The 18270-nt window shown below is 48.0% G+C and overlaps 1 protein-coding gene across 5 annotated transcripts in view; it reads left to right on the top strand.

The window, feature by feature from the left end:
• Tbc1d1 (TBC1 domain family member 1) overlaps positions 1-18270 on the top strand; it is a 180018-nt gene that overhangs the window by 140779 nt on the left and 20969 nt on the right. For all 5 annotated transcript variants that reach the window (XM_041671269.1, XM_041671268.1, XM_041671270.1 and 2 more), the window contains 3 exons: positions 2206-2367; positions 9207-9365; positions 17895-18139. In XM_041671269.1, the coding sequence (XP_041527203.1) occupies positions 2206-2367; positions 9207-9365; positions 17895-18139 (566 nt within the window). The remainder of the gene's footprint in view (positions 1-2205; positions 2368-9206; positions 9366-17894; positions 18140-18270) is intronic.

Raw genomic sequence — 18270 nt, 5'->3', positions numbered from 1 at the left:
TATCCTGCCAGGTGCTCTAAGCTGTTGGAGAACAGGAAGGGCAGTTTTGAATAGGTCAGTATTAAGCTTTTCCTGCTTTATTCTTATTCCTTTTTCCTTGTGTACTGTTAAAGGTAATTCTAAAAGCAGGTGTCTTAAAAACTTTTAAAGAGACAAAGAATATCCAAAGATGGCACCGAGTTCCTTTTGTGTTGGCCATCTGCTACTGGGTGTGGGGCCCTTGAAGGTGATCTGGGTCTGCAGTGAGACTCGCGTGGAGAAGACTAATGTTTCATTTGCAAGTGGTTATCAGTTAGAGATGGGGGCTTTTGTCCCCATCTCTCAGCACTGGTGCCCATCTGGCAGTGCCCACACAGGCCCTGTGCATATGGCCACAGTTTCATATGTGCAGTCCTGATGTGTTTAGAAGGCCGTGTTTCCTTGATGTCCTTCTTTCCCTCAGACTTTTATGATCTAAGGTTCCCTGAGCCCTGAGGGGAGGAAATTGATGGAGACATCCTGTTTAGAACCGAGTGGTGTAGACTGTCTCACCTTGTCTGATTGTCCTGCTGTGGCTCTCTATATTGTTTCTGTCTATTGCAGAAGGAATCTTCTCTGATTAGCCAGGACATTTATTTATTTATTTTGATGTTTTTGGTTGGTTTTGTTTTATCTTATGGGCCCTACATTATAGCTTCATAAACACGAACACATATACACACACAGAGAGGCAGGGGGGTACTGACGATAATAATAAATAAAAACATCTTGTGGTCATAGCCTTACAAAGTGTGGCATCAGGTATTTGGAGATCTTTGTTGGCAACTGAAAAGGCAGAAATGCTCATTATGTGGGTCCTGACAGTGCTTTTCAGCCAGTCAAAATGAAAGCGGAGGTATACCTGTAGAAGGAGCGTGAGTCGGGCTGCCTCTTGGGAGAAAGCGGAGGTATACCTGTAGAAGGAGCGTGAGCCGGGCTGCCTCCTGGGAGTATTAGAAGTCATGACTATAATTGGTGAAGTAAAATCAGTATACCCCAAAAGCAGAGTGTGTGCTGCCTTGCCAGGGATGAGTAGGCGGATCAGCATGAGCAGCTGAGTGTGTGTGTGTGTGTGTGTGTGTGTGTGCAGCCTTAATCACCTGGCCAGGGCTGTGATATTGCCTGACTGCTTGGCAGGTTTATTGGCAGTTCTTATTCTGGTGGTCTTGGAGCGTTTCTGCTTGAGCTCATTCATCTTACATGTACAGCCCAGGAAATGCTTGTCTTGTGGTCAAAATGTATCAACTTGCTAAATTTAATATAGGAAGCATCAGTCCATTAGTTTGTGCTATACCTGTATTACTGAGAAATAATCAACAATAGCAAGCTGATTGCTTAAAATATTAAAATGCTAAAAATATTTAGGAAGCTTGATAGGAGTGACTGGGGAGGCAGAACTTTCTCGTTGACGTAGACGCTAGGTCAGACGGGACCGAATCAGAAGGTGCACCGTGTACACGGAACCATTCATGCACTTCTTAAAAGAAGTTGAAGTTGCAGGTGTGAGTGACCCCTGAAATTGACCAGGATCCAAGCTGGTTTGCATGCTCTTGTTGAAAGTAGAGGAGCCCACATGACAAAGACTTCTCACTAAGCCTGCTTTCTGCTTTTTGAATATATGATCCAGTACTAATTACTGCTCCGGAAATCTTCCATCCCAGAGCAAAGTTAACCACCATCTCAGTCTGTCTGTCTGTGTTGTCAACACTTGGCAGCTGGGATTGTGGTTTTTCCTAGGGACAGGGAAAACTGGTGCTGATGTTGGGGCTGATGCGTTGTCCTAGTTGGCTTTCTATTGCTGTGATAAACACACACACACACACACACAAAGAAAGTCAACATGGAGAGGAAAGAGTTCGATTTTTAGGCTACCGTCCATCACCAAAAAAACAAGGGCAGGAACTGAAGCCGAAGCCATGGAGAAATTCTTCTTACTGACTGGCTTCCTTCACCTGCCTTGCTCAGCTACCTTTCTTACACAACTTTTAGTCTCTGGATGGGGCACAGGTGGTCTGGCTAGAGAAACATCTTTGCATTTCTAAGAGGAGGAAAGCAGGTGGCCTCAATGTGCCTGTGCTGTTGGCTGCCTGGGCTTGACCTCGCAGCAGTGGTGAGCAGGGGCCCTGTGGAGTCCTCCAGCTGGCAGCCCTGGGGTCTCTACTCACCTACCCCCCTTATCTCTTCCAGCCTCTGAGAATGATCTGCTGAACAAACGCCTGAAGCTTGATTATGAAGAAGTCACTCCTTGTCTTAAAGAAGTAACCACCGTGTGGGAAAAGATGCTTAGCACTCCAGGAAGATCCAAAATTAAATTTGACATGGAAAGAATGCACGCAGCTGTTGGGCAAGGTGAGTGTGACCTTCTGTGACGGCGAGAAGAGCAGAGTGAAGGCATTTGCGAGCCCCATTTTTGTGACTGTCTGGCATTTTCATCTTTGCTCACTGTGTTTCCAGATGTGTGATTGATTGATGTGGGTTCCACCACCATTCATGATCTTAATTACAGTAATGAAAATGCCCGGAAAACCAGGGACCAGTATGTTGACAGGAAAACCCAAGGCTTAGTTTTAGTTGCCTGTGAGTTGGATAAGCGATACGATAAATTAATTAGGAAACTAAAGAGAAACCACATGTGGTTTCTTGATGGTTGGGTTTGCTAGGGAAACAACAGAGTGCTCGGCTCATCTTGCGGGGGTCTGGGTTTGGACCACATCCAGGTAAGCACTTTGTAGTGTGATCTTCAGCAAAGATAACCTCTCTCCGGGAGCACCACTTGGTTTTTAAATTTGTTTAAAAAGTTGTATTTCATTTTTAATTATGTGTTTATGTGTGAGTCTGTCTATATGAGTGCCCATGTATATGTGTGAGTTTGCATATGAGTGCCCACAGACGGCAGAGGCAGTGGGTGCCCAGAGTGTGTCCGCGTCAGTGCCCACAGACGGCAGAGTCAATGGGTCCCCAGAGTGTGTCCGCGTCAGTGCCCACAGACGGCAGAGGCAGTGGGTGCCCAGAGTGTGTCCGTGTGAGTGCCCACAGACGGCAGAGGCAGTGGGTCCCCAGAGTGTGTCCATGTGAGTGCCCACAGACAGCAGAGGCAGTGGGTCCCCAGAGTGTGTCCGTGTCAGTGCCCACAGACGGCAGAGGCAGTGGGTCCCCAGAGTGTGTCCGCGTCAGTGCCCACAGACAGCAGAGGCAGTGGGTCCCCAGAGTGTGTCCGCATCAGTGCCCACAGACGGCAGAGGCAGTGGGTGCCCAGAGTGTGTCCGTGTGAGTGCCCACAGACAGCAGAGGCAGTGGGTCCCCAGAGTGTGTCCGCGTCAGTGCCCACAGACAGCAGAGGCAGTGGGTCCCCAGAGTGTGTCCGCGTCAGTGCCCACAGACGGCAGAGGCAGTGGGTGCCCAGAGTGTGTCCGTGTGAGTGCCCACAGACAGCAGAGGCAGTGGGTCCCCAGAGTGTGTCCGTGTCAGTGCCCACAGACGGCAGAGGCAGAGCTATGGGCGGTTACATGATATGGAGATCCATCTCAGGCCCCTGTGAGAGCAGTAAGTACTCTGCGGTGCTGAGCATCATTCCAGCTGTGAGCCTCAGTGTGCACGTGTGTAAGGTGTGCCTGACGATGGTGGCTGTGAAGAATAGATGCACTGAAACCCTGGAGCATGGCACCTGAGTCTGCTGTCCTAGATATGGGAGGACGGAAGTGTGGGCGCCTTTCCCTGCCATCTACCAGTCCAAAGTTGCTTTATCCCTGCAGAGGTGAGCACATAGCTTGAAATGAAGTCTGGAAATGGTTCCAGCAGTTTGTCACAAAATTTGGTTTTTGTCTCAAAAATCATATGAGTCTGTCCTTTATCATTATGTTTCTCTCATTTTTTTTGAACTTACTAGGTTGGCATACTAAGTAACAGGTTTTGCCATTTCCATGACTATGTGTCATTTACCTTGTTCCCAATTGTTTGGCTCCCCATCCCTCTGCCCCTGCCTCTCTCTCTCATTTTGTTTTGGTCTGATTCATTGTAACTCCCTATGTTACAGTAAACAGTATGATTTCTCTTGGTGAGCGCTGGTGTGAGGGGGAGCCTTCTGAGAGTAATCTGTTGTACTTGATGCTCCTGAGCTCTGCTCCATCAGTTCTGAATACCCAGGATCTGAATGAGGGCTGCAAACACAGATACAATGCAGGGTTTCCTGTGGTTGTGTAGTAGGAGGCAATGTGCATGTGTTACTCACTGCTAAGAGAGCCAATAGGACTAAGCAGTTTTCTACCATGGTCGTTTTCTTTCAATAAAGATTTTTTATTTTTATTTCTATGTGTATGGATGTTTTGCCTATATGTATGTCTGTATACCATGTGCATGTTTAGTGTGCAAGAAGGTCAGAAGAGGATGTCAGATCCCCTGGAACTGGAGTTATAGACAGTTGTGAGCCACCATAAAGGTGCTGGGAATCGAACCCAGATCCTCTGAAAGAGTGGTCAGTGTCTGGACTGAGCTGTAAGCCCATCCCTTTTAGACATCCTTAAAAACCTTCTGCTGTGCTGGGGAGATAACTCAGTGCCAGTGTAAGCCTGGGAGTTCACATCCCCAGAACCCATGGAAAACTTAGACAGGTGGTAACTACCCATAAGTCCAGCACTCAAGAGACAGAGACCAGGGATTCCCTAGGAAGGCTGACTAGCTAGACCAGTCAGACCTCCAGGTTCAGTGAGAAACCCTAGCTCCAAAGCTAAATGGAGAGCGATTGAGGAAGACCCTTGATGCCAGCTTTTGTGGTCTGCACAAACACGTACCATGACCCTACACATTCGAACAAACTCATGCAAATAGATTGAATAAGTAAACAAAACCGTTTACTGGGCTTTGACAGCAGTGTTCTAGTGCTCATGGGTAGTTACTGCTAGTTTTGACCTTCCCTTCCTACGAATTAAGGAGACTTGGGTGATAGTGGCCTCAGGCCCTCAGCTTGCAGGAATTCTCATCCGCATTTGGTTGAGCCATGCCTCAAAGAGCACTGTTCTCAAGTCCCTATGTATGTGGGCTAGGGCTGGAGGCGTGTTCTGCACAGCTTCCCGTGTGATCCTGGGTAGGAGTCTGCACCTGGGTAGGAGTCTGCACTTCTGCCCCCTGACTGGCAGCAGGGGAAGCCTGGCCCATGCTGTCACTCTTGCACAGTCCTGCGGTGCTGATGGATCTGGCACCCATCGTGGCTGCTGCATTGTGACCGTCATGGTGGGTGGTCGCAGATGGCTGTTTTGAAAGGTTAGGAAGCAGAAACTGAGTGCACCATCTTTTCCTTCTCACAGTTAGCTAAGTGACATGCTGAAGTGGTACCTCAGCAGCAGTAGCCTGCCCTCTGGCAGCTGCTCCAAATATTTGAGCATCTCAGAGGCCTTGCAAACCTCAGCATTTATTTCCTGTTCCATGTGGTGAGGGGATGATGGGCTCTAGGTAACTGGACCCTGTGGGCTAGAGTAGGGCAGGGTTGTGAGGCACGTCATAGATTGTCATAGAGTGTGGTAAGCCAGGGCTGGTCTGGAACTCCTTTGACTTCTCTGACTTGGTCATTCCCTGAAGGAGTGTAAAAGAGGCTCCATCATCTAGTTTCAACACGCAAAGACTTAGCAACTTCAAACAAACGACCACTGCTCGTCCGAGCCTCAGACTTTTTAAATAATACTAAACCAAAACATGACTTTGACCTTCCAAGCAGAGGTGACTGTGAAACAGAGGACAGCCTTTGTGTAACTGATGAGGCTTTTCCTCCCAGTAGGGACTTAGAAATTTTTCCAAGTTAACATGAGATGGGAGTAGCAGGATTAAGGAGTCAACTTGGGAAAAGAATTCTGCGGAATATTAAGTAACTCCAAGTTTGATGGGCCTCAGATGACTTTTTGAAAGACAGCAAAGTTCAGAGTCCTAGAAGCAAATAGCTGTGTCTCTCAGTATGTTAGTGTGAAGTGGCCATAAGCAATCTGCAGAATGGGTCAGATGCAAACTCCACTTACCTTTGACCCAGCAATGCAATTCCCAGAAACTTATTCTAGAAATTAATCAGCCACAGATTGCTATGGTAAGAATGCTTATTCTATTTTTTTTTTTTAGTAGCTGAAACCAAAACAAAGTGGCCCAGCCATGTGACCATCCATGCGTCTTCACGGGAAACAGCCCAGTGGGCGTTTCCACGTGTGAGAGAAGGATAGTACTCGGTCTCACAGTTGGTCTCTCACACAGAGACCTGTGGCGATGCATTCGCTCATGTCTAGGTTAGAGGTGGGTGAGTGCGCCTCCTGGGCCACCGGGCACAGCGCCCTGTGCTAACTCTTGTCTTGATAGAATGAGCAGCGAGGGTTCTCCCCACTTTCTGAAGCTTTCTGTTGTGAATGTTGGAAGTATATGTCTACCCTGGTTATGAGTGGGCTTATTGCTTTTCATCTTATACTTTTGCATTGTCAGAACTTTTCCCTTTATAGCAGTAAGCGTATATTAGTTTCACATTGGTGAAATAGTTATTCACACATGAGCTGAGTGAACAGTCTCTTGCTTAGCCAGAATTCCCTGCCTGCTGGCCTTCTATGACCAGGTTTCCTTTTGAGCTTAGGAGAAAGCAGAACTGAGCATGGGGGAAGATGTTCCAGGACATTCTGAGCAAAAGCACTGGGTCTGACTGAATGACTTTGCTTTCTGTCTCAGATTTGGCTAATCCTGCAGTATGAGAGTATCCAGTGCTCACTGGTAGCATGACCAGTATTCTCTTCCTCCCCAGAATAAATTCCGATAAGATAAGGGGAATGATTTAGGAAGAAGAGGAAACTGGACATCTCCTAATTGGGAAGAATTTCCAGTCTGCCAGAAAGTATTTGGTGAAAAAACCCCTCTATAAATTACTCATCATGCTGACTATGATCTTGTTCACTGTTTGCTTTTAGTTGGAGTTTGAAGTATTACAGGTTTGCTGTGTGTGTGTGTGTGTGTGTGTGTGTGTGTGTGTGTGTGTGTACACATCTAAGGCAGACCTGATCAGGAATGGTAAGCAAAGAAAAAAGAGTAGATTGATGTTAGGGGCTGTTAGGTTCCTGTTGCTGGCACAGTAAATAATTACAGACTCAGTGGCTAAAACACAAGTTAGCCAGGGAGCGGGTCCAAGGGTAGACGTTTGTGCGCAGGCCTGATGACCTGAGTTCAGTCTCTGGGTTCCTCAGAGTGGAAGGAGAGAACCAGCTCTTGAGAACTGTCTTCTGACTGCCACACAAGCATGGTGGCTCACGTGTGCCTACACTTACACACACCAAAGGTTTTCTTTAAGATAAGTTTCAAGACCTGTACACATTCAAGACACACAAAATTCCATTATTGGGAAGGGGAAGTGAACATGAAATCCCACCCCTAACCAACATGCAACTGATAGCTGCTGACACAGGAAAAATCAGTTTTCTCCAACAGTATGGCAAACTCCAGGCCAGGCCCCATGATCTGAAGTAGTTGACCAATGCAAAACAGACTCCGTAGGTTTAGAGAGGTTTTTTTAATGTGTGTTTGTTTTGGCTTGTTTGTTTGTTTGTTTGTTTGTTTTTCTTGTTTGATTTCAGAGAAAGAGAAAGAACATAAAATTAGGGAGGCGAGGAGGTTCTGAGAGAAGCTGGAAAGGAAGAATATGGTCAAGATATATGAAACATATTTAAAAACTGGGGAGAAAATGGAGAGTGACATTAATCAGAATGTATTGTACACATGTACAAAAATTGTCAAATAAATTTAATTTTAAAAAGTAAAACACACACACGTTTTTTTTTCTCTCTGTCACAGTTCTGCCATCCCAAGTCCAGATGTCAGACCTGGCTTTTCCAGCTTTTGCTGGCTGTAGCATTTTTTTTTTTTTAAGATTTGTTTATTTATTATGTATACAGCGTTCTGCCTACATGCATGCTGGCAGGCCAGAAGAGGGCACCGTAGATCTCATTGTAGTTGGTTGTGAGCCACCAAGTGGTGGCTGGGAATTGAACTATGGCCCTCTGGAGGAGCAGGCAGTGCTCTTAAGCACTGAGCCATCTCTCCAGCCCCCAGCTGTAGCATTTCTTGGCAGAAACTCTCTGCTTCCATGGGCACACTGGCTTCTCCTTTCAGCTCCTTCTCTGGGTGCTGCTGTCAGGGACCCTTGTCTCAAGGTACAGAGTTGCAATTACAGTGATGATGTCATAAGTCCTGGCTTTAGGTACATCTACAGAAACAAAGCCACTAGAGGTTCCAGGGTTAGGAAATGGATCCTGCTCAGAGTCATCAAGAGGATGTGTGGGATGCGGTCACTTAGTTAGGCCTTCCTTACATTTCTCCCAAGCTGATACACAGGGTGGGGAAAAACCAACAACTGTCCAGGTACCCTGACCCACTCAAGATAACTTCCTTCTGGTTGGTTCTCTTTCCTTTTCCTTCATCTTGGCTTGCACGCCAGAGGCTGTGAGATCCCGATTGCTGAGATACACGGAGCCGCTCGCTTTCATCTGAGCTCTATCGCGCTTTGATTCACTTCCTTATCCCTCTTTCATCTCTTAGAGCATCATTAGTTGGCTTTAGGTGGGGTCGGGATTTCTGCCATACTCACAGGTTTGTCCTTTGCAGAGTATGACCTGCTCTGATCATAATGTATCTTTTGGAAGGTGGAAGACAAGAAGGAGGGCTAAAGGGAGGGGAAGGTAAGAGGTGGGAGGGATGGAGGGGGAGATGCAACACTTTTTCTGTCACTCCTGTGCAGTTAATTCATAATGGAACAAGAATTTCATTCACTGGAGGCTAGGGGGATGGTGCAGTCAGTAAAGAGTGGTCTCACAAGCGTGAGGACCGCAGTTTGGTTCCCAGAACCCATGTCAAAGCTGAGAATGACCACACATGGTTGTAATCCCAACTAAGGCAGAGATGGGCAGATGCCTGGAGCTCCCTGGCCAGTTTAGCCTACTTAGGTAATGCAGCCCAGTGAGTGACCATGTCTCTGAATAAAGTGGATGTGTACCTGAGGAACAGCACCCAAGGGTGCATGTGTGCCCATACACACATGCCCTGCACATGTATAGGTATATATACACACAAAGAACACACACTACACACAAATTTGCAGCCACGGGAAAGGACACAGTTCATTTTTTATCAATGATGGAATTCTGTGCATAAAGTCTGGTTTAGCATTTTCCACTCTGTTAAAGGTGTGCCACGCCATCACCGGGGTGAGATCTGGAAATTTCTAGCTGAGCAGTTTCTTCTTCGACATCCACTTCCCAGTAAACAGCAACCAAAGGACGTGCCCTACAAAGAACTCTTGAAGAAGCTGACCTCCCAGCAGCACGCCATTCTCATTGACCTCGGTGAGTCTGCCCTCCCCCTGGAGACAAAAGGGGATGTTCCACACTTGAGAAATCTGGAGAGGTGACCAGGTCGTTTAGTGATCTGCAATTGAGTGCTGAGACTTCATTTCAAAACCCTACAGTGGTCACAGACGTCCTCTGAGAGGGCATAAGCATCTCCCTTTTTGCATGGTGGCTGGCTTGTTCTGCTTGGCATGTTCTGGGGCATGGAGATGAGTAAGTGGTCATTAAGGATGTAGAGACATAATTCTGCTTTAGTTCAGTAATTCATATTTCCACGATGGTTTGCGGCCCACTGAAGAAGCATCCTGGGAAACACCCTGGCTTGGTTTAGTTACAGGAGAAACACCCTGGCTTGGTTTAGTTACAGGAGAAACACCCTGGCTTGGTTTAGTTACAGGAGAAACACACTAGTTTGGTTTAGTTTCAGAGAAATGCACTGGCTTGGTTTAGTTTTCGGAGCATCCCCTGGGCTGTGGTGTGCAAACAGAACTCATCAGAAAAGCTGTAGAAAGCTGTGTGTTTGCAGTTTCATCTTGGAAAGTGGACAGTGCCTTATTTCTGGAATAGCTTTTAAAACACAAGAAGGAAGCAGTGTGCTGGATGTCTTTGCAGTTGCCATGGGGAAGACCTCACTGACTTAGAATGGAATTATGTTGAACAAGAGACGCTCTGACTGCTGGGTGGCTGTCCACCCTCTCCACCCTCTCACAAGGTCTGTCTCTGCTGCAGGGTGCTGGCTCCATGGCTGCAGCTCATTTACTGCTGGTGGAGCATGTGGTCCTGCTTCCAGAGTGCCAGTTCTGGGCGCCGAGGCCATCTCTGCGCACCCTCCCCCCAGGTCTCTGTCTTTGCTCAGGGCACTGCAGTGGCCCCGTTCTGTGGGTACTTCCCTTGCTGCAGCCACAATGGAGAAGGTGGGCTAGGTCAGCAGGAGTCAGTTTCAAGCCATATACTTCATGCTTCCATACAATCTTCAGGCTACTCTTAGTGCTGGCTTTAAATGCCATCGTTCACATTACACAGAGATATGTGCACAGAGAGGTCCCAGAACCTGGCTAAATAAATATTCCCATAAGCAGTGTGACATGAGAGCTTTGTTCCCTCCTTACCCCTGGTTCTGCTGGGTAGGACGCAGCCATCCATGGCTGCACATGGGCTGTATTACAGTACACTCTCAACCCAAGGACAGTGCCCCACACGTAGTAGGCGCTCGTATCTTTCTACCACATTAGTTGGGAGGCACTCTCAGCCGCCTCCCTCCTCCTCTCTGGGAACCTGACCCTCTGTCCTCAGAAATGAGGAAACTGACATTGAGCAATCAAGTCACATGGTCGTCAGAGCAGAGGTACTGGACCTGCCCCCTATCATTCTGCCATCCCTGAGACTGCCAAGCCCAGCAGGCTCCATGTTGCCAAGGAGATGCTAAGCAGGTAAAGGGTGATGCTGACAGGCATGACAAGCCTCCAATCAAAGCCCATCTGGTACGGTGACCCTGAGGGTGGATGGCTGTTTGTACATTGGCAGGTAAGTAACAGAAACAGTGACATCATGTTCCCATCATGTGACGTGAGCTGAAGTGGGGGTAGGAGATCACCTCTCTCCTGCCTTCTCCCCTCCTCCATAGCTTGGGAGGAGGAGAGGAAATGGGGCTGAGACTTCCCTCCCTGTTCTGCATTTTGTTCCATTGACTTCCTGTCTGCCTGGCCCTCACTCTTCCTGGGCATGGTCAGCCCTCTGCCTCAGACTGCTTGAATGTCATCACTTCCCTGCAGAAAGAGCATGAAGTCCAGCTTGGTCACACATCCCCGCCCCCACCCCCACCCCACCAGCCAGGCCTCACCCTAGGAAGTAGTGTTTGTCTGAGCCCAAGCTCAGTGGCCTCTCCCCTAGAAAACAGCCTGATTCACATCCTCCCTGCCCCTGCTAGGCCCCACCCTCTCCCTTCTGCTCCCAAGGCCAGCTACACCCAGCCCCCACTGTGTTGACCCTTCTTTTTCCTCACCTCTGGCCCAGTGCTTGCCTGGTCTCCACTTTGGATGGCCTCCAGACCTCCTCCCAAGGGTCTAAAGAACCTCTATTTGCAGTAATCCGTGTCCCAAGTTACCTCCACCAGGCTCCTAGTGATCCAGGGATTCTGCCAGCATTAGCTCTTGTCCCTGTGTGAACCAGAAATCCTGGTTGCTGGCCCAGACCCAGAATTGGAGCGGGTGCCCTTCTTCAGGGCTCTGGCTTTGCTGTGAGTTGACATCAAGTAGGCTTGGCCCAGAAGGCCTCCAGCTCTGGCCACTGTCCCGACCAGCGGGACACGCCAGAGCTCAGCTCACCCCACCAGCTCTTGTTGAGTCCACGCTGTGTACTTTGTATGTCCAGTGGCAGTCTCTGGGCCCAGGGAAGGTGTGTGCTATAGAGTGACGTCACAGTCTAGTTCCTTCAAAGTGGCTTTCCTATACTGGCTGGAAGAAAAAGCATCACTGATGGGAAGTATTTGGCTTATCATGGGTTTGTTTTCCTGTCTCTTGCTTTATTTTATGAAACCGGGCCTTTTGCTTAAACAACTTTTTGCAAGATTTGTTCCTTCAAGGAGTAAAAATAGTCAACCTTACAGTTTAGTCATGTTTTCTAGTTTATAAAGTGTGATTTCAGATGTGGCCTGACTTCACCTCTGCATGGCCTGCTGTGGACTGCGCAGTTAGTTTACTGTGGAAGCAAGAGCTGGGGCAGGCTCTGTGCAGAGTCCTTCGTCTTTGTGCCTCATGGCCTGACTTCCTAGCTCTGCTTACTGCTTCCTTATATGTCGCCTGGCCTTTCCTTCAGCACAGACCACAGCCAGCCTGGAGAAAGCTACCAGGTTTAGCAGGTATCACCCTGGCTCCAGCTCCATCTTCTGGCCTGACCTCCTGATGACAATAGCCTTTCTCCTCAGCTCTGTGACTCTCCATCCTGGGTGGATAACATGGACTGCCAAGACCCTGCCTTGTGTCTGGGGCTCCCGTTCACTTCTGGCTGTTGATGGGGTTCCAAACATCTTCCTTGGCAGCCATCCTGCACGTCAGCAATTATCTGTCTCTACCAGTGACTCTGTGCAGCTTCTCCTGTGATGGGGGTGAGACGGGGCACAGGGGCTTGGTAGAAAGACCACAACCCAGTCCAGAGACACAGAAACACCATTGAGTCAGAGCAGGAGTTGGAACTGCCCCTCTCTTCTCTGTATCAAGTTCTGGCAGTCTTGTTACCATATATGAAATGACTCCGTGAGGGTCCCATGAGTCTCTCGGTGGGTTCCAGTTCTTTGCTCTTCTTTTCCTGAGTCGGGATCTCATAGTGTGGTCCAAACCCCAAGTCCCCCTGCCTACGTCCCTATTGCCTCAATTGCAGGTGTGCTGCCATTTCTGATCTCAGAAACGTGGTTGACGGGCTTCTTAGAGACGCTTCCCCGGTGAGACCTGGGCATGGCAGGGTTGCCTGTGCTGGTGAAGAGAGGCAGAGCATGTCCATCAGAGCCACTCGGGCGCAGGGTCAGGCTAGGTACTGTCATGGGCTTTCTTTCTGCTTAATGTGTTTTAACCAGAGGCTTCAAACCTGAGGCAGAATTGTCGCTGCTTTTTTTAGAATTCATAAAAGATGAACAAGTCTTTATTGCTAACTTGGAGGTACAGTAAAACAGGTGAAAAACCTTAATGGCAAAAGACAGAAATATGCCTAGAATTTGTTCCGCAGCCACACTAGTCTGTGCGTCCAGCCTGAGACTGGACTTTGTTCTGTGGAAATCAGTTAAACATCACAGTTCTGGAGGGCAATAAATTCCTGCTCCAACAGTGCTATGAATTATTCGGAAGAGTGTGTGCTTCTGATATTATTGAGATCTCAACATGAACTCACTTTGTTTGGTCATTCTAAATATGCCCTGGGTGACTGTTAGTGTCAGCTGTCAACCCCACAGAATCTGAAGTCACCTGGGAGACTGGCCTCTGGGCAGGGTGGTTATCTTGATTATGGCTAAGCGATGTGGGAAGATCTGTCTGTCTAAATTGTGAGGGAGGACATTCCCTGAGCAGGGCATTCTGGACTGTGGAGAGCAGAAGACAGCTCAGCACTAGCGCGGATGCACTCCCTGCTCTTTTCTGACTTCGGATGTAATGTGGCCAGCTGCTTCCAGTGCCTGCGGCCCTGACTTCCCTCAGGTGCGAACTCAGATAAATCCTCTCTCTCTAGCTGCTGTGTCAGAGCGTGCTATCACAGCAGCGGCGGTGGCGGCGGCTGCAAGCACTATGCCAGCCTGTCACCTCACGACGAGGAAACAGTGTGAACGATAAATGAGTAAAGCAGAGTACGATGTCCTTCCTTTCCCGCACCCTTCCAGTCAGCCGATGGTCTCCAGAAACTTCTCGGTGGCCGTCTCCTCCCAATGCCTCAAAAGACCTCTGGGGTTTAGTTTTCAGTGCCAAGACTGTATCTGGTAGGTGGTGGGTCAGCGCAGGTGCTCACATGCAGAGCCCTGTGAGCTAGTCCCAGGAATCATGCTAACTCCAGTGCCTCTGGACACTTAGGTACTTAGGACAGAGCGCACAAGTGCCGGCAGCTGCAGTTGCAAAGGGTCTCCTTGGGTACTTAGATGCGCCATGCACTGTAGGAAGCTCATTGGAGTGGGAGGGCACAGAGAGCCCAAATCTGATGTCCTGCTCTATCACTTTCCACCTATGCCTTTGACACAGGGTCTCTCTGAACCTGGGCTACACTGCTGGCCAGCAAGCCCTCCTGACTCCACCCACCCGCAGTGCTGGAATTACAGGCATGCTTGTGACCACATTCGCTACTTGTGTGGATTCTGGGGGTTTGAGCTCTGTTTTCTGTATTCATGCAGCAAGTGCTGTTACCCACCGAGTCATCTCCCTAGTCCAGGAGTTTCTTTGTGCCCATCTGACAGTTTCCAACTACCAATTTTTTTTTTATTTATTTTTATTTTTTTGGTCTATGAAGGTAGCCTACATCTCCTTTAGCAGAAATTGAAGGGACCCGCAGTTCTCTACCAAGAAATGGTAAATTATAACGTGTAGTTTACTAAAGAAGGAGGTCTTAATCCCGTGGGTTTGTGCAAGGACACCTCAGTTTCTTACTCTCCTCTGGCAGGGTCTTCTAGAGCCAGTGGTATGCCTAGGGGTTATTGTGCCAGGCTCATTGCGGGAGAGACTTGGCCCTGGACTTTCATTTTATTATTCCCAAGTGTGCCAAACAGCACACAGCCGCTGCTGGTTTACCTGTGGTCAACAGCTTTGAGTGAGAAGTGAGGCCTATCGGACCACGAATGCCCCGGGTATACATCCCACAAGGCGGGGGTCTGTGTCTGTGAGGTGACTAACCGAAGACCTGATGAGGGATGTGGTGTGTCTCCCTCTCCTCCCTGGGGCTGCCACACTAACACTGGCTTCACGGGAGTGGCTTGCCCAGGAAACGTTTTTAACCCGGATGGTCCATTCTCTTCGCAGTACCCGGCCTTCCCCTTTTCTGGATTTGCAGCCAGGAAGGCAGATCAGCTGTGTTCGCCTGGGACAAGGGTTTCCTAACTTGGGAGGTCAGGATTCCTTTCTCTTTCAAACTGAGTAGCCCAACGAGCTTTGGCTTATATGGAAAATGTGTTAATATTTACTGTATTAGAAATTAAAACTGACACAGTTAAAAAAAACTTTTGTTTTAAAATAACTAGCTCACTATACAATGAGAAACAACTGTCTTCCGAAAGAAAATCAGTCATGGTTTATGACATTGTGTTACAGTTTTAGAACAACTTTCATAGCTTACTTATGTTTCCTTCATTTAGTCTGCTCTGCTTATATTCTTTGAAGAAAACAAAGAAAAGGCTGACTTTATATGGATCTGAAGTTGAAAACAGAAAGGTAGCTCTCACAAACTCTGAACAGGCTTCACAGACTCCCAGGATCCTCTGGCTGAAAGCTCAAAGCACAGGGCTAAAAGAATGGCAGATAGTGGGGTGGTGAGGTGGCTCGGCTTGCCTCCAGGCCTGACAAACCAGGTTTGGTACCAGAACCCACAAGGTTGGAGGAGAGCACTGACTTCTCCAACTTGTCCTCTGGCTGTCACATGTAAGTAAGTAAATAAATAAACATCTTTTTAAGTAGGGAAGAGGGGTATTCATGCTGGTTGGCCTGTCTCAGGGTGTGCTCCAGTCTGCCTATGAACCGGTGAGGGAATGGAGTGAGAAGGGAGAAGGGCGTATGCTGCCTGCTTCTGATAATCCAAGGAAAGCGATACTCTTGGCCTGTTCAGTTCAGAAGCCGAGAGTGACTGTGGAGTTCTTGAAATGTGATGAGCCCAAATTCAGGTGTGCTGTCATTCACAAGAACCGCTGGAGTTCGGTGCCATATGAAAAGAGAAGGCAAAATGCCTTGATGCTTTCATATTGGTTACATATTGAGATGATAATATTGTATACGTTTAATTAAACAAAACAGCTTATTCAAAATAATTCTACCTGTGCTTAGAAAAGTATTGTGTTTGTATATGATGTATATGTGTGACTAGGTGTGCCAGGGTACATGTGTGGAGATCTGAGGACAGTTTTGTCATGTCAACTCTCTCCACCCATGCATGGGTTCCTTAGGTCACCTGGCTTACATACAGGTGCCTTTACCCATTGAGCCATCTTGTTGGCCCTACCTGTAACTTTAATATGACAGCTAGGCAGTGTTAAATTCTCATTATAGCTTGCAGCATAGCCATATGCAGCCATCACTCAGAGCTTAACAAAAGTAATTGCCTGTTCTGCTCATGTGCACACCTTCAATGGGGTCCACAGTGGAACAAGGTCTTGGAGACCCTGGGAATCTCCCTCATAGGCCTCACAGGCCTAAAGGGCGTATCTGGGAGTAGGAAAGGAGTGTGCACATCCAGACTGATGGAGGGGCGTGTTTGTTCTGTGTGCACAGCTTACTTCTCCTGAACAGTTGGGTGACTGCGCAGAGTATTTGGGGAATGTGTTGGAGGAAGAGGTAGCAGAGACTGGAAGGGAACAGGGATTGAAAAGCAGGAGCCTGTGGCTGGTTCAGCCGCGTTTCATCAAGATGAAGTAGGTGCTTTCTAGAGAAGCTGAGCACAAACCTGTGGCTCTGTCCTCCTGCCTGATGCTGATGCTCAGGAACTCTGGCTAGCAGTTGCTGTGGCCCGGGTGACCAGCCAGGCCATGGATCTCACCTGTGTCCACCTGGTCCTGTGCCCCTCTGTAACTTTTTAATGTGGCGCTTTCTAGTGACTGTTCCTTAGAAATCCTCCTCTCCATCTGTCACCAGGATGTCACCAGAGACTTTCGCAGGTATCAGCAGTAAGAGACTCCTCAATGAAACAAGGCAAAAAAAAGTTGGTTTTAAAACTTAATTTATATTTTAAACTTATTTATGACAGCTTTACCTATTTGTGCACACACTTGTGGCATAGCACACATGTTGATTGGAGGACAACTTGTAGAGTTAGTTTTCTTCTACTGCCATGTGTGTCCCTGGAGATCACAATCCAGCAGTCAGCTTGATGACAAGCCCCACTGAGCCTCTCCCTGGCCCATGTCTTTTGATTTTGGTATCAACTTTGTGGAAATAGTCATGATTTTTCTTTCTTTTTTTTTTTAAATGTATTTACTTATTTGTGTGTATGTGTGTCCATAGAGGTCAGAGGAGGGTATTGGATAAGTCTCCTGGAACTGGAGCCACAAGTGGTTGGAAGCTCTGTGTGGGTGCTGGTGCTGAGCATCAAACGTGGGTCATCTGAAACAGCACCAATGCTCGTGACCACTAAACCATCTCTCCAGCCCCATGATCTTAAGACCTGTTTTATCCCCTGTTCAGAAGGTCACCGTTTTGAGTAAAGGAGAACACCTACTATCCTTTGGCCTGTCTGAGATCTCAGCCTCTGGTTTAAAAGTGTAGAAGAATCCCGTGGTGAGAGCCACTTGTGGGCAGAACTCATGGTCTGGAAAGGCTTGTGGCAAAGATCTGTCCCAGTATATGAATGACACGGGCCAGGGTTGATGTCTAGAAAGAACCGTGCTCTTAAGAAGTAGGGCTCTGTTGTCAGGACTAGCGACTTTCTTCTTGTTTCAATCCAAATGTGATTGAAACACAAATATCTACTAGGTAAAAGGTAATTATAATGTATTCTACCCAAACCACCACTCACTGGACACGGTGGTGCACACCTCTAACGGTGTCTGGGAGGGAGGGGATGAGCAACTCTCTGTGAGTTAAAGTCTAGCCTGGTCTACACAGCAAACAACTTCTAAGCCCGCCAGAACTGTAAACTGGGACCCAGTCTCAAAAGCAAACAAACTAAATACGACAACAGAGCTATCAAACTTACCATTTATTGTTGCAGATGTTATGTTAGGACCTACTGCCAGCTGACCACGTTCACAGGGCAGAGGTGGTGCTGAGGACACAGATGTTAACACCCTTGGCTTACAGCTGCTTTTCTGGTTCCGTGGGTTTCTGTGTATGTTATACCTGACCTATGTTCTTTTCCCAGGGCGAACATTTCCAACGCACCCGTACTTCTCTGCCCAGCTCGGAGCAGGTCAGCTGTCCCTTTACAACATCCTGAAGGCCTACTCGCTTCTGGACCAGGAAGTAGGATACTGCCAAGGCCTCAGCTTTGTGGCAGGCATTTTGCTTCTTCATATGAGTGAGGAAGAGGCATTCAAGATGCTCAAGTTCCTGATGTTTGACATGGGGCTGCGGAAACAGTACCGGCCAGACATGATTATTTTACAGGTACCAGGCATCCCTGTGCTGTAAATAAAGAGATGCTGGAGACGCGCATCCTTCCTCTTAGGCTGATCTAGGTTCTTCTCCACTGATGGCTGCCGCTAACTCACTCTGTGTTAGGCATTGATCTGTGTGCT

This window comes from Microtus oregoni, unplaced genomic scaffold (genome assembly GCF_018167655.1).
Source record: "Microtus oregoni isolate MIOR12 unplaced genomic scaffold, Mior012 000021F_ref0000039, whole genome shotgun sequence".
Classification (NCBI taxonomy): domain Eukaryota; kingdom Metazoa; phylum Chordata; class Mammalia; order Rodentia; family Cricetidae; genus Microtus; species Microtus oregoni.
This window is presented reverse-complemented; position numbering and strand designations above follow the sequence as displayed.